Below are 15,477 nucleotides of genomic sequence, written 5' to 3'. Positions count from 1 at the left end.
GAAAAAATGTTGTACTTCCATAAATGAGGAGCAGAAGAATAAAGAAATGGACAACTTGATAACAGTGTTGATTTTTAATATTAATCCTAGAAAAAATACACTAATAAATAATAATTCTGTAGCCAGACATGGATATTATAAAGCCTGAGAAGCAGGAGGTGACATATTGATTTATTAATCATTGAGGTGCATGTAGCTTAGTTTAGGAAGAAGGTTTCTCTGCAAGACCCAACTCTCTGAAGGCTACTACAAACTTAACTTCCACCTAACTTTGCTTGGTTTTTAACTGCCCTGCCTCTTCAATGGTACTGCCTCTTCGTGGTGTCATAATGTGTCATATGTGAGCTAACATTATCAATGTAATAAGTAGGCTCAGTTATTGCCTGTCATCTCATAACCCCATGAAAGATTGAGGGTATTGCAAGAAGAGGAAAGAGAGTCTTATAAGAGTTTTACCCGTCAAGATCTCCAAAGGTGCCAACTTTTTTGAGGAACATCTCTGGTCAATTGTCCTTCATAGTTTGGAACTGTAAATTAGGTTGTCTCTTAGATCATCTAGATTTGCAAGCTATACATTGGCTCTTGGTATCCCTAAATAGTCATATGTTCAAGGTTACCCTTCTATAAGGGGAGATGGGCCAGCCTATGTACCAGTTAAACTGGCACTCACCCGTACAAATGAAGGACCCACCTGTGATCATGCCAGGAGAAAATGATACCCTACATGTTCTCTAGAGATCTGTGTTAAAGATAATTGACGATGATGGCTCAGCGTTATATTGAATAAACTCAAGATTAGTAATTATTAGCTAGAATAACACATAGAAACATATAAAGGACGTCACGTTAAGGTTAGAACCCACGGTGGATAAGTAAAAGATAAATACCAGAACATGGACACTACAGGGATTGATTTTGGTGGATAGTTTCTAAAACTAGAGGATCAAAGACTTAGATACAATGTAAGCAAGTTTTACGTTTACTGAGAGGATGATACATAAATGGAAAAGCGACTAGATGGCCCGAATAGAGCTGATCTGCCGGCAGATTCTAGATTTCTAGAAGCACGTTCCTTGTTTTAACGTGAGAAGGGGGCTCATATTCCAAGTTCAAAAGATGAACTAATTAATAGCATTTAATGAGTTCTTGGGCAATGCATTTGTATCTGGACTTCCAGAGTCAGAATCCCCCGTCCCTGCTCCAAATACACGAATAACAAAAGGTAAAAAAAAGGTCTTGCAAACATTAAACTAGGACAGCTCAGCTTTAAAGGACAAGATACCGATCTCTGTCTGGATTATGGCGCCAGTGGAAATCCGTTTCAAAAACTCAACAATAGGCATCCATGTCAGACTAAGGTGACCTTTTATTAATTATACCCATAAATCTACCTAAGAGATGTGTAATCAATTGAGCATGATGTCATCGTTTTTAGAGTAGATGTTACCCAGACAGGTGACTCTTATTGCAGAGTATTAAAAAAAATCTATAAATGTTTTTATGTGGAACTTCTCAATTTCTCTGAGTTTATTTAGGAACGTAAATGTTATTCTGAAAGTTGCGGGGATCCAGCCATCGCATCATGGTGACATCACACTGTTACATATGTTACATCCCGACAGCTCAATGTCTAGTTACTAGATCATACAAATATTCCATCTATTGCTCTAATCGCATCACTTTTTAACCCTCAATCCTTGACATCGACATTTATGTATCCCTCGGACATTCATTTTTTTCTTCTGATGTTCTTTTTCTTGTTTTCCTTATTTTCCCAAATTTTCTTTTAAATACTTTTAATACACTGCCACCTTCTGGAATTTTAATGGAAAAGCTTCCTGAAAACTAAAATCCACAACTCAAGGAAAATATATTGATTCTAACAATAATTCTCAGCTATACTCAAAGCAGGTGCTTCTAGGTAAAAAAAAAAAAATACCCCAGGGGCAACTTGGTAAACATCGTTCTAAAGGTCAATCAGAATTTTAAAAACAATTTGTTTTCTTCTGGAAATTCCAGAATTTTTAGGATTTTTCGAATTTCTTTCGGAGGGGCAAGGTGCAGACAATAGGTTTTTATAAAGCTCTTTATGGCTTTTTTCTTGGCTTTTTTCTTGGACTATCTTCCTACGTTACAGGTTACATTTTCGTCATTTAAAGAGATCGTCGGAAGATATCCACCAGGTTTTTTCTTTCTTTTTATAAAAACAGACTTTTGTTATTTAGTTGATTGTAACAATAGAACTAGAAAATAGAGTGTTTTTTTTTACTGAAAAATGTAAAACTTTCAGCCCTGGCTCTTGCAATGAACTCAAGGAGGGTCTGAGACGAGGAATGAATGCCTTAGTTACTTATTCACAGATCTCTTTGTATGAACGTGTCTGCTTTGCTACTGAATGTATGTTTAAGAACATGAGCTGGCACTTAGTAATGTATTTGGGATGTGCGCCAGGGATTATAACTGTATGAATATTTGTTTAGCGGAATATGTTCTCTCTGTGTACTTTCTGGGTGTGTGCGAGCCTCTATAGGATATCTCGCAGCTTAAATGTATATATTAATAAAACGCGCCTTTATGTGTTTCTTTATCTTTTTAATTGAAAATCATGTTATTTCTCTTGTTCATAAAATGGGTCCTACGAGGTTTGTGGAAGAAGGGTTTTGAGATCATGGGGCCATGATGCCCATCATCAGTCTCTATCCGATAAAATGAAAAGGGATCAAGGAACGGAAAAATAATTCTATAAGGTTCAGATTTTTAAGGCACTGAGAATAATGATATCCTTCAATCTTCTTACATTCGCTGACTAAGCCTGAATAACAGGAAGATCCAGACACCATATCCTCCGGCTTCAGTGACACCTGCTTTGTATTAATGGCTTGTTGATCTCTATCCTGTTGAAATGGGTGAAACGAGGTAGACATTTTTTTGTTTTGAAGTATGGAGATGTTTTTTGTTAAGTCATATGGGCATGAAGATGGAAAAAAAATTGATCCCAAAAACTGAATTATGTAGATATACAATAACGTTATTACCCTTGGAACCAGTATTTGGGTATCGATTCTAGAATAAACTAAAACCCAGTTCAGAGAAGATAGAGAAGAGGAAAAAAAGTAACCATAAGCCACCTTAACATCTTCTAGAGAACGTTAGTTAACAATGATAGTCGTTAATCTCCCAAATCTCATGCACGAAAGGTTTTCTGCTTTCTAGAAGTCAACCATTGGAACGCTGAGTAATATGGTGGATTTTATTTCATATTTATGACATCTGCAAATAGACCAAGAATGGTTTGGAAACGTTTTTCTGTTGTTTTTTTTTGCCCATTGGTTTTTGAGCAACGAATTACATGCCCTGTAGATTTGGTTCAGCCAAAATTGGTGGGGGGAAGGATTTTAAATTAGGAATGAAATTCACATTCACTCTCACTCACTTTCTCATACTCATTCTCTCACACTCTCATTTTCGTCCAGTCTTTCTCACGCTGTATAAATGTTTTCATACCTTCTCTGCCGACCACTTTTGCTTCTGCCGACCATTTCCGCATCTTCTTCTTCTCCATATTCTTTCTTTTATCTTTTCTCTTCTCTCTTTAATCTGCTTTCTTCAGTCTTCTATCTCCGTCTGCATCTTGGTGATGTTCTCGCCTCAATCCTCCAATTGACATCCCCAAAAGTGTTGTCATGTTGCCTTGCGTTCAACTTAGGTCCTTTGCATGACCCCTCCAACAATTACACAGGATTATCAAAATCTCCAAATCATTTGCAAATGTCATTTTCCTGGAAAAGTATAACTGAATGTTATGTCTCATTTCCAGAGTCTACCATTTCTTTATAGGTATCTGTAGATCGGCAGACCTCCAGTTGTAGAAACTGTTTTGTGTAGGGCTCAAGGGTTCTATCAATGGATTACTTGTTTCATGTTATATTGTCACTAATTCTGACAGTTACGTTAATATTTCGGCCTATGGCTTGTAATGATGGATTATACCCTAAGGAATTTTAGTAGAATGTTTTTTTTTTTCTCTGTATGCAATAATTGGTTATAAACCTTCTAGTATCTTGCTACTTACGGCAAAATACCTATAATTTCACAGTTGGTTCTCACTAATATTGGGAAATCTAGTCTAAAAGGGTAACTGAGCGTGCCACCATTGAAATAGTATACCCTGAAAGATGTGCTACAGCCCACCTGAGTTTAGACCTAAATGGGAACCCCGAGTCCCCTCTCCACATCGAAAACCATTGCTGTCGGCCCCTTACAAGGGGGTGTGCACAATGCCAGAGGCACAAACATTTTAAACTAAACCCATTTTTGATCTAAGTTCAGCCGAAGGCACCTCCTAACCTTTTAGATGAGCAATTCACGATTTCTAAGAATTTTGTGTTTGAAAAAAAAAAAAGTATTCTTTCTGGGCTGTTTGTTTCTTTTGCAAACAATTTTAACCCCTTAAGGACAATGGGTTGTCCTTAAACCCATTAAAAACAATGCATTGTGAGCCCGTACATGTACGGGCTTTGTCATGGTGGGGCTGTCCCAAATATTTATGGTCTTTATGGTCACGGTGATCGGAAAATGTGACACAAAGGCGTTAGAGTGAATTTGGCATGAAATCCACTGGTTTAGGGCTGCCATTGAATTATAATACGTTCACAGCCACCACCTAGACAACAAACAAAATGACAATTATGACTCACAATTTCCTTTCGAACTGAAATATGTTCATAGAGGTAAAATGATCATGATATATTTTTATTGCTCATAAGTACATAACTCCGTTTTCATAAAACTTTTGACCCAGATAAAACTTCTTGGGTTCTATCCCCATGACGGGATCTATCTAATTCGAAAAAATGGGGGGAGGTGTTGCCAGGGCTTTCCGAGGATAGATAATTTGGGATAACACCGAGAACTGATACATTATATTGTTTTTAATTTGTAGATGTTGCAAATGTGTGTTTTTGCTGATTGGTTGAAATTAAAATACCCACTGTTATGTTAATGTTTCATGTAAGTTGTGCCCTAGGTACCCAAAAATTAAAAACACATTGGAAGGGCTCAGTAACAAGGGCATTTGGATAGAATTGGTGGAGCAGAAGGGAAATGGGCAGACAGATGTCAGAACTTGACCAAGTAAGAGACATCAACATCACCTGCGATTACTATGGCACCGATTAAACCATTATAAACACGTGTAACTTCCACGTGTGTCTAAATGACACAGACATCATTTAACTAGGTTACCATAAAAATGAAGCATTTACAATGCCAACATTTTTTTCTATACTCCCTGTGTGGATCAAAGAATGATCAATTGAACTAATCATTTCAATTGATCTTACAAAAAGGGTTATACATGGAATCAAAGTTTGGGATTATGTGAGAGAGTTGGCTCCCACATGGATATCTCCATTTTTTTATGTTTCCTTGGTATGAAGATTATTATTGACCATTATTGAGTAAAGGGTTGTTGATCTCCCACTTTCATAGTAGAGGCTAAGGCTCATCTATAATAAACATTAACTTGATATAGATTCAGAGACCAGCAGAGAAGATCCATTAAAAAGGCAAGAGGCTGAAGTAAGTTAAAAAGTATCACTTTAAATAAAAAATACGCCTATATTATATTCTTTATAAAAAATAACTAATCTATATGTACCTAGAAGGCTTGACTATATATGGCTAAACTCGCATGGTAATATAACTGAAGTATAAAACATATGATATCTGAAAAATGATCTGTTTACATTTCACTTTAAGATGACAACTAAGATAAAAATGCAAACAGGTGTGCGACGTAAAGCTCTCGTGTCGTGTAAAGCCTTGCTGTCAGTGTACCCTGCCTGGAATAAAAACGGCAGAGAGATCCCTCGGCAAACAAAGCTCGATTCTGAGAAACACAGGACTCGTTTGTGTACACTGGCACGCGGAGTCATTTGCAAAGTAATTAAAGGGGAAGCACACTGGGTGAAATGGTTTATGGCTGTTCAAAGGGAGTCAAAGGGAGTTTCCAAAATACGAGCTTAAACAAAAGGGGTCACTTTTACAATTATGTAGGAAACTGTCAACTAACTTAGATTCTTGTTTGTTTTATAGGTGGACGGAGAAAAGGACAATCGAGGGTTCCACCTGCTTTACAACTACAACGTTCCCTGTTTTATCCATTTCAGAAATGACAACTTTTAAGTCTTCAAGAAGCTAAGGGTTCTTTGATGCAGTGCATTGGGTCCCTTGGCGATACCCTTTCTTTCGCGTTCAAACCAACGTTGTGCGCCATGTTTTTTTACCATATAGAACGTTTCATTGACTTCCTAGAGTGAAGTTGGGGAATAGTTGGAAGGATTGTATATATACATATTTTATAAAAAAGCAATTGACCCAAAGGTGGTCATTGATACAAGGCGGGATACTGCTTTAGGGTGTTTGGTCCAAAGTCTTTTTTGGGGCGGGTTCTCCATTCTATACAAAGCACATGCAACGGGAGACACTTGCATGATCTTTAATCAAAATAGGACCCAAATGGACCTAAGTAAGGTTGAGATGAGCAAACCCGATGTGATTCAGTTTGTTAATCAGTTCTCTGAAACAATTACAAATATTAGTTTTGGCAGCTCAGTTTTTAGCAGCACAGGGGCTTCATGTGAACAGGACTTGATACACATATTAGACAAGGTAGCCCACCATGATATAGGTGGGCTTGGTAGCTGTCCAGGGTGCTGAACTGGTGGAAGGAAGCCACAAACATCCACACACAAAACTTCTTAAGCAAAAAGGAATATCCATGGTCTACAAATGTGTTCCTTTTCTTCCACAGCTACAATTCTATACCGCTAAGAGCAGATAAAATTGGCAGACTAGATGGGCAGAATGGTTCTTACCTGCCATCCAGTTCTATGTTCATGGCAACAAATACGATAAACCAGATAAACCAGTTCAATATTCTATGTTACTAAATAATTTTGAATATTACGAAAGTCCACTCTACTCACTATCATCTAGAATAAGAGCTTGACTGACAATGGCCAGACGGACCTGGCAATGTAAGGTAGCGTCTACCTGGTGACATCAGTGCAACCAACAGCTTGATAGGCATGTGTGTGCATGCTACTTTTTTCCTGCTCATGTATGTGGTGATGTTGATCAAGGGCCCACCATGCATTTCTCCGGTGTGCCAGATGGCCAGTCCAAGCCTGTCTGGAACCCTTGATGAGCATGGCCAAGCCTTTTGACTATTGGCCAAAACAACTACTGGAGCCACATTGTGCCATTATGCAACTAGATGAAGACTGGAGTCTATATCATAGGGTGGCAATGAGAGGCTTACAGTAACACGTTAATAATAAAATCTGATATGTTTCAGATGTGTCGTCAAATCATTTTGCCCAGGGCTCCTAGAAACCAAGAGCCATTGTAAGACAGGTAGGAGCTGGGAGCATACATACTTATAACTTATCTACTATGTAAACAACGTACAAACATATACCTCATATTATTTAGTTACACCCAACCATTTATTCTGTGAGAGTGGAATTTAGTTGAGAGGGAGGTATTTGTTTTGTGTATCTCCATATATCCATAGGCGTGCTTTACACATAGTTGTATGAGATGGATTAAGAAAAAAATACACCGTAATACACCTGCGTGACATGAGCACCTTCTATATAGCACAAAAATGCTGTCGTTCAAGACTTAAATTCTGCATTTTTTTATTTTATAATCATCCCCTAGAAAAGTCATCTACCAAGATTCCAATAAAAATAAACCATTTTTTTATTCAATCAATCATTCATAGATTTTGTGCCATTGTGCGTTGGAATGTTAGAGCAGCTTCAGTAGGGAAGGTTAAATTACGCTCTAGAAAACATGTTAGATGTTAGGGAAACATTATTTGGAAATAGAAGTATCTATTTTTACAGATCAAAATTGGCAATATTTGTTTTTTTTTACAAATGGCCATAATTTCTACATGAAAATATGGACTATTTTATGTTCAAGGAGCCAATTCCAAATCCTAAACTAACTCACTTAAACAGGTATATAGTGTACCATGAGTGAGAACTTGTATGGAACCAATGTGGAAGTCACCATCATGTAATTCAACCATGAAGTTCAATCTTAGGTATTTTATGGAAGACCATGTTGTGATATCGAATAAGTAGTAACTAAGATAATTGAAGGCTAATAGATCTTGAGATTCCGCAGAACCATGTTTATGAGAGTATATAAGGAACAACAGAAAAGATCTTTCACCCAGAAGGTTACTGTAGCGGCAGATTGGGTGGGTGGGTGGATGGGTGGCTCGGTCGGCTAGACGCCTACCGGGCATTTGCTCAGTGTGCCAGATGGCCAGATCAGCCCTAGCAATTAATGATATGCTACCAGGAAATAAATAATTGAATATAAATTATAATCTTCCAGTCAACTACTAGAACACTTTAAAAAAATCTAACCGACCTCCCATTAAAATCTAGACCTTCTCGTGCTTTCCATTGTAGACTATTACCCGAACCATTCATCATTCTCTGATCCAATATGGCTATTATTAATAAAATAGTCCAAAAGACCAAAACTGCATATTCCTAGAAACCTCATTTTTTTGTTGTTTTTTAAAAATAAATAGTGAGATTATATGTGGATAGTAGATTATGTTGTTCATCAGGAGGAACGTGTTTATCCAGCATTGAGCCTATAGATTTATCTCTGTATCCACTGATCTTTGCCCTGGGGGAAAACGCTAGAGCTTTGAAGAAGAAGGCATGCAAGGGATTCTGACAGCAGATAAAAACCTATTGGAAATATACCAGCTTCGAGCATATAAATTGTATAAGATTAATGTCATAACATTAATGTGTCTCCACCATGTGCCTTATCGTTTAAAGTGCCTTCAAGACTTACCCAAAATGATTGGTTGGTAAATGATTATGTTCATTCCATCTACATTTCTCCTACAATAAAAACCTTTTAGTATTTATAAATGACCATAGGCCAATACAAGATGAGGGAGTGAATGAGAGTGTGAGAGAGTGCAAATGAGATTATTATTATTATCCTTTATTTATTACGTGTCAACATACAACACACACATACATAACAAATATATATTTACAGACACAATAAAAGTTGAAGGCATTGCCTATGAGCTTGCTATGTAGCCTTATGATCATACCTGGGAACTTTCCAGGTTTGACCCGGAGATTGTCGGGTGAAGCACCGCTTCTCCGGTTTTCCGGGTCAAGATCCAAATTCTCCGGGTCGTGGGAGCGGGTCTTGACACACCCCACTCCCCACCCATTTTCTCTTGAATTAGGGGTGTTTCTAGCAGATGTCAGCAGGACCGCCCACCAACGTCAGCGGGACCACCCACTGACGTCAGCGGGACCCCCCATAAATGTCAGCAGCCGCGTCCCGCAAGGGAAGGCTCCGGAGGCCAAAAGTTCCCAGGTATGCTTATGATACTTTCATACAAAGTTCCTGGCAAAAATGGTGAACTTATGATGGCCCTGCTTGTGATCTTACAATCTAATGGTAGACATTCCAATAGAGGATGAGAGATAATGAACGAGTGTAAATTAGAGTACAAGAGATTGTGAAAGAGCATTTCCGAATGTGAAACTCCACCCACAAGTTTTGTCGGAAACAAATAGTCAGGAAACAGAATTCGTTGTCTGAAAATGAATGGATCATAATAATTATAATAATAATAAAACATATCCAGTATATTTCCAGCTGCACAGCATTGATTAAATATATAGAAAGCTGCTCTTTCCATACTAAAAGAACATTATTGTCTAAATCATCCAAAAGGAAGCAATTAAAAAACAGATGATCCACCACCACCCATGCCAAGGTATGGTCAAGTATTAACTAAATTCCTCCTTACTAATCCAACCTACATGGCATTTCACTGAAGGTGCTATGATTCTTCAACATAAATTCCACATTTCTTTACACCTAATGGATTTATAAGGTTAGTATTGGTCTTTCTTGGCTTGGAAGCACATTTCGCACAACCATATTTTTGAAAAGTGTAGACGTGGCAAAGAGCTGAAGGTTTGAACGTCATTAGGACCTACCTTGTAGATTTCTCCTTCCAATTATACTTAATCCAATCCGGTATATCCCTATTTGTCTGACTTTGTAAATGTTGGGTTAATGACAGATGATAGATGGAGTATCGATAGTTGATGTAAGATAAGACGCCCAAGAAGATGTTGTAGACATTATAACATTTATTATTTGTAGGGTATACCAGGAAATCAACGTTCTAAGGAAGTTCTTTTGATAAACTTTCTATGGAAACCTCGGGTGGTAATTAATGTTTCTGACACCTGTTATTCAGGATTAATATATCTTTGGGGAAAGTAACTAAATCAGATTCTAGTTGTGCCTGATTTTGCCACAGTGTATCTGTGTTCTTATTCAGAACCTTAACATATTTTTATTTGAAACAAGAGACTTAAAGCCATTTAGTATCTAATATAAGTTACACTGATCCTGACTCCGATCCTGACTCCGATCCTGACCACGATCCTGACTCCGATCCTGACTCCGATCCTGACCACGATCCTGACTCCGATCCTGGCTCCGATCCTGACACGATCCTGACTCCGATCCTGACACCGATCCTGACTCCGATCCAGACACCGATCCTGACACCAATCCTGACTCTGATCCTGACTCCGATCCTGACCCCGATCCAGACCCCGATCCAGACACCGATCCTGACTCCAATCCTGACTCCGATGCAGACACCGATGCTGACTCCAATCCTTAGTCCGATCCTGACTCCGATCCTGACACCAATCCTGACACCAATCCTGTCATGTCTTCTACAGCAGAGTGCCCTTGTACGTGAATTAACACGTGAATGGGTCTAGTGTCCAATTCAACACTCACTAATTTATTTTCTAGCACATCTGTCATGTTTAATTATAGGACATCCTCGTGATCATCGGATTTTGACCCTTTCATAGATCTTTTTTTTTTTAAAGTAGCCAGAGCCAAAGTCAACCCTTGCGCAATTTGGTTTCCAGATTTCTTGATTTCACTATTTTACAGTCCAAGTTTTTGTTAACTTGCCGAGTATTGACTTTCTCCCATTTCGATTTTATTTCCTTCAGCCAACTGGTTATTCAAAGCAAGTATTCTTTAGTGCTGTTTATATTATGCTATGTTGCATATTCAGTGCTTTTAGTAGTATTAAACTAGTTGGTAAGTTTGACATCATCGTTGACATAGTTTTGTCATCATTCAGGATGATAGAACTGCAGGACCACAAAGGAATATCAGAGTCTTAGAGGAGATATATTTGCTGATGAGGAACACATCTGTCTTGTGGGGCAAGTAGCAGGGCAGAGAATGGCCTGCTTCAAAGGCAATTGGCCGACTAGCCTACAGCAACACAACCAAGTGCCTTAAACTCGAATTTCTGCATTCTGCACATAAAAACAATATGACACAACAACGGTATTACCCTAATAAGTGAAGGTAGGGGTGATGTGGGGTTAGTTTTTTTTCACTAACACTGTAGCGAGACATCAAACTGATGAGTCAATGCATATTCTGAGTAACAGAATGAAGGTAGGACTGGTAGATACCAATCTCGCAGGTCCATGAAAGAACCTGTCCTTGTGTTTATCAACAATTATGTTCGAAGTATTCAATGAGCTCCATGTTGTCACTTTGTGTCAGAGTAAAAGGTGGTCAAGCAAGACAAGCCAACTCTTGACAGACGTAGGTCCTGTGCTTGGCTAGAGGGATGCTGGGAGAACTTCCAACCTGTGTAGGAGGTTGTCCTCGCGCCTGGCTCTGTTACCGCCTTTGGCTAGGTTGCCTCTTAAGGCCTCTGAAACCGATCCACTTCAAGTTTGATTCCAGCCAACATAAGCCTATCCGGTCTAACGTTTGGTCTTTTTCTCTAAAGCTTAATTACTCATTTATGTGTACCCTCCATACTGTCTGAAGTGCCCACTTGTTGCTAAACATTTTGGGAGGGGGGCACTAAAGAGAGAGTTTGGATGAGAGTTTTGGTTTCAACTTTACGTTCTGAAGGTCCAACCCCTGCAAGCTTCTTCTGCTTGGAAGAGCTTGGCTGACCCTGTATAACTTATAGTGAGATTCCTTCCAAGTCTCCTTAACCATTAAACGATGCATTATACGGGGTCGATTTAGTCCTTCTTGTGGGCAGCAACTTGCCAGTGTTGACCCCTCATAATGATTAGCGGATTCAGCTAGTTGGAACCATAACCCTCCCTTTAGTGATTAAACTCTTTTGTTTGAGGTTTTTCAGATCACATAAATAAACCGTAACAAAATCCTAAAATCTGTGGAGCTTTTAAGGGAAAGTTTTGGAAAGTGATTTGCTGCGGGCTTGTTTATTTTGGGGATAAAATACCCTTTGAAAGGGATGTACTTATCCTGGCCACACCAGAGGTGCAAGGGAAGTACAAAATGTGCTAATTGTGTTTAAACCGCTTGATAATCTGTGATGTGATTTATTAAATACTATAAGGATTCTGCACACCCTTCTATTGTAATTGTAGGTTTCTGAAAGCAATGAATATCATTAGTAAATAAACTAGATGGGCGGCCTGTTTTCATTAGGTTCTTGTGAATGATGGATTTCATGAGAAAGTAGAAACTCTATTAGTTGAGCAAATTTCTATCAAAAATGTAAAAAAAAATGAAGAAGTGGGACTGCATCTTTAACTTGAATCCTTTCCAATGCCAATTTAAATATTATTACATTAATTAAATTAATGAAGTAATTATTCTAACAATTTATTTTCTAATTATTTGCACACTTTATTCTCCCCCTGTATTTATTTAAAATAATTAATATCTATTAAATTATATATATATATTATTTAATAGAAATTAATTATATAAAATAAATATATTAAATATATATATATATATATATATATATATATATAATTTGTTGATTATATTTTTCTTTATGGCTTTTTTTTATATATCCATGTCTACATTAGCTATGGATAGTAGGCATTGTAGTTATTTTCAGCAATAGCTGAAAAAAACCCAAAAAAAAAAACCTGTAGATTTCTGTTACCAGATTTTTCCAAATACTTGAAAACAACATTAACCCAGACCTGGAATGCTTTTTAAAAATGTGAAAATCGAACCTGATAAACTGCATAGGTCTACGAAAATTTGCCGTAAACATTCAAAACAGCCTTTGAATCTTGACCGCTCTTATAAAAAAATGTATAGTCAAGTGTCAATGCTCGCAAACGAGTTTTACTAGCATTTTAAATTATCAGTACAGGTGAATTTCCGAAAAACATATTTATATGCTTCCAGAATTTGCACACATATTCTGTTTTTTATACCCTTTTTTTGGAACCCAAATTTTCCAATTTTCTGTTTGATTGGTTTATCATTTTAATTATTTCAATTTCTTTTCTCATCGATCAATAATGCCAAGGTCACCCCACCCCTCGCTGTGTACCGATCTCAGCGTCCTCCTTATCCACCTTGCCATACCTGTTCTTCGACTAGACATTCCGTAGCCTATTGGCTGCCGTACCCAGAGCAGAAAATATATAAGCCCAGGACTGGTACAGGCTACTCATATCCTGGCAAGCCTGCAGGTACGTGTCATTTGTATGATTATGACATCACAATAACACTTTCTTACTCAAATTCAAATCTAAACTGTTCTTTTTCCAGAGCCATTTAAAGCTACCTTGGTAGGCAATTTTAACTTTTGTCAAATGTAGAAATTTTAAATACTTTTAAATGCAAATTTCTAAAATGTAAATAAATTTTTAGTAGTAAAAAACTGTAGAATTTGTAAGAGCCTTTTAAAGCTTAGAAAGACCCCTATCTAAAATCCAATTTTTGGGTGGGTTTATATCAGGGTGGTTTTTTTTATTTGAAAATTATAATTTAAAAAAAAAAAACTTTTTTGAGCCTGTTATCCACACAATGGAAAACTATCTCTAATCTAAATAAGGTTAGCTGTAAACATGTAGTCAGCGTCTGTCAGACAAAAGAAAACGCTGTAGACACAAGATTAAAATCACAATTTAACAGTTTGCTGCCACCAAAAAAAAATGTATAGCACAAAATGTACCTATACAGGGCTGTGAGCTCTATCCTTACAGTCAGCCCTATAAATAATGATGATATTAAAACAATATAGGCAGCACCTTACCATAAAAATGTGTATTATCATCATTATTATTATTATTAACAATAATTTTATTATTTTTATTATTTATTTATTTTTGGTATATTTTGTTATATTATTTTTATCGTTATTATTATTTTTATTATTTATTTATTTATTTATTTATTTTTGTTATAGTTTGTTATATTATTTTTATCATTATTATTATTTTTATTTTATTAAATGTGTTAACCATTTTAACAGTGTTATTGCTGCCACTATTAAATTTAATTGAATGGGCTCTGCTATGTACATTCTACAGTCATATAGTTTTTTATTATTTTAATAGTGTTATGGTTTTTAGGGCTAATGAATTACTGTCAAAGTCAAAGCCATTCTATGCTGCATTATGCTTGTTGCTTTTTGTTATGCCTTTATTAGTATTTTCGTGTACCTCATTAAATATATTATCCTAAAGGCAAATTTGGAAATTATTGGGATACTCATCACAATAGCGGAGTCAAACTGTCTGACGTTAATGTTTTTGATAATTTTCTCTAATGTTACTTTTATTGTTATTGTCAGTTTTGATTTCGCCCCACATAGTGCTACAGAATCTTCTGGAGCACTATAAGTAAAATATAATCTGCCGGTAAAAGTGATAATAATAGTTATTTTTTTCATTGGTCTTGGCCAAAATCAATATCGGAGAAACAGCACATTAACAAACCGGAGAAAATAGTTGAGTCGTGACCTATGTTTATTAATGACCTCATCATCTCCATTAAAAATCCAAATGGCTTTACATATATTTGTCTTTTACTAGTGTCAGTGATTCATCTTTTGTAGACCTTTCTGTTACCATTACACCAATAATTTACAGATTTTACAGTTTTATTATCCTGATTTATTTACCATAAACGTCTCAACGCCTATGGAGCACTATGTTAAACGTAACATTTTGTACCAGGGATCGTTAAAGAATCCATATAGTAGACTTAATGCACCAGTTTTAATGTTAACTTTGGGGTTCGAATCTCGTGTAGTTGTTAACGGACTCATCGTTTTTATCCTTTTGGGTTAAACCATGCAAAAATGGTCATTGTCCAGGAAAACAAATGATTTAAGAACCGACGATTCTTCATTGTAACCACCTGTGTAATTTTCCTCCCATTTTTTCTAGCCATGGGAAGGGTAACGTTCCTGCAACTGTGGGCCTTCCTCGTCTTACTGTGTGGTGAGTAATATATGAAAATGGTTTACAAAATTCCAATGCAAAATAAAATATTGTACAATTGTGTAAAATAAAATAAATAATGTAAAGTAAAATCTCATCGCAGGCC

The 15,477-nt window shown here is 36.8% G+C and overlaps 1 protein-coding gene across 1 annotated transcript in view; it reads right to left on the bottom strand.

Annotated features, from left to right (window-relative positions):
* The window catches only part of LOC149272781 (IgGFc-binding protein-like), a 39,677-nt gene extending 36,115 nt beyond the window's left edge, over positions 1 to 3,562 (bottom strand). The window contains exon 1 of the mRNA XM_089506733.1: positions 3,505 to 3,562. Coding sequence (XP_089362859.1) covers positions 3,505 to 3,562 — 58 coding nt within the window. The remainder of the gene's footprint in view (positions 1 to 3,504) is intronic.
* Between the last annotated feature and the right edge of the window lie 11,915 nt (positions 3,563 to 15,477).

The sequence above is a fragment of the Sceloporus occidentalis genome, unplaced genomic scaffold (genome assembly GCF_023333645.1).
Source record: "Sceloporus occidentalis isolate IW3139 unplaced genomic scaffold, rSceOcc1.0.p SCAF_419, whole genome shotgun sequence".
NCBI classification, from domain to species: Eukaryota; Metazoa; Chordata; class Lepidosauria; order Squamata; family Phrynosomatidae; genus Sceloporus; species Sceloporus occidentalis.
The sequence above is the reverse complement of the archived record's forward strand: the minus strand, read 5'-3'. Positions and strand labels throughout refer to the sequence as shown.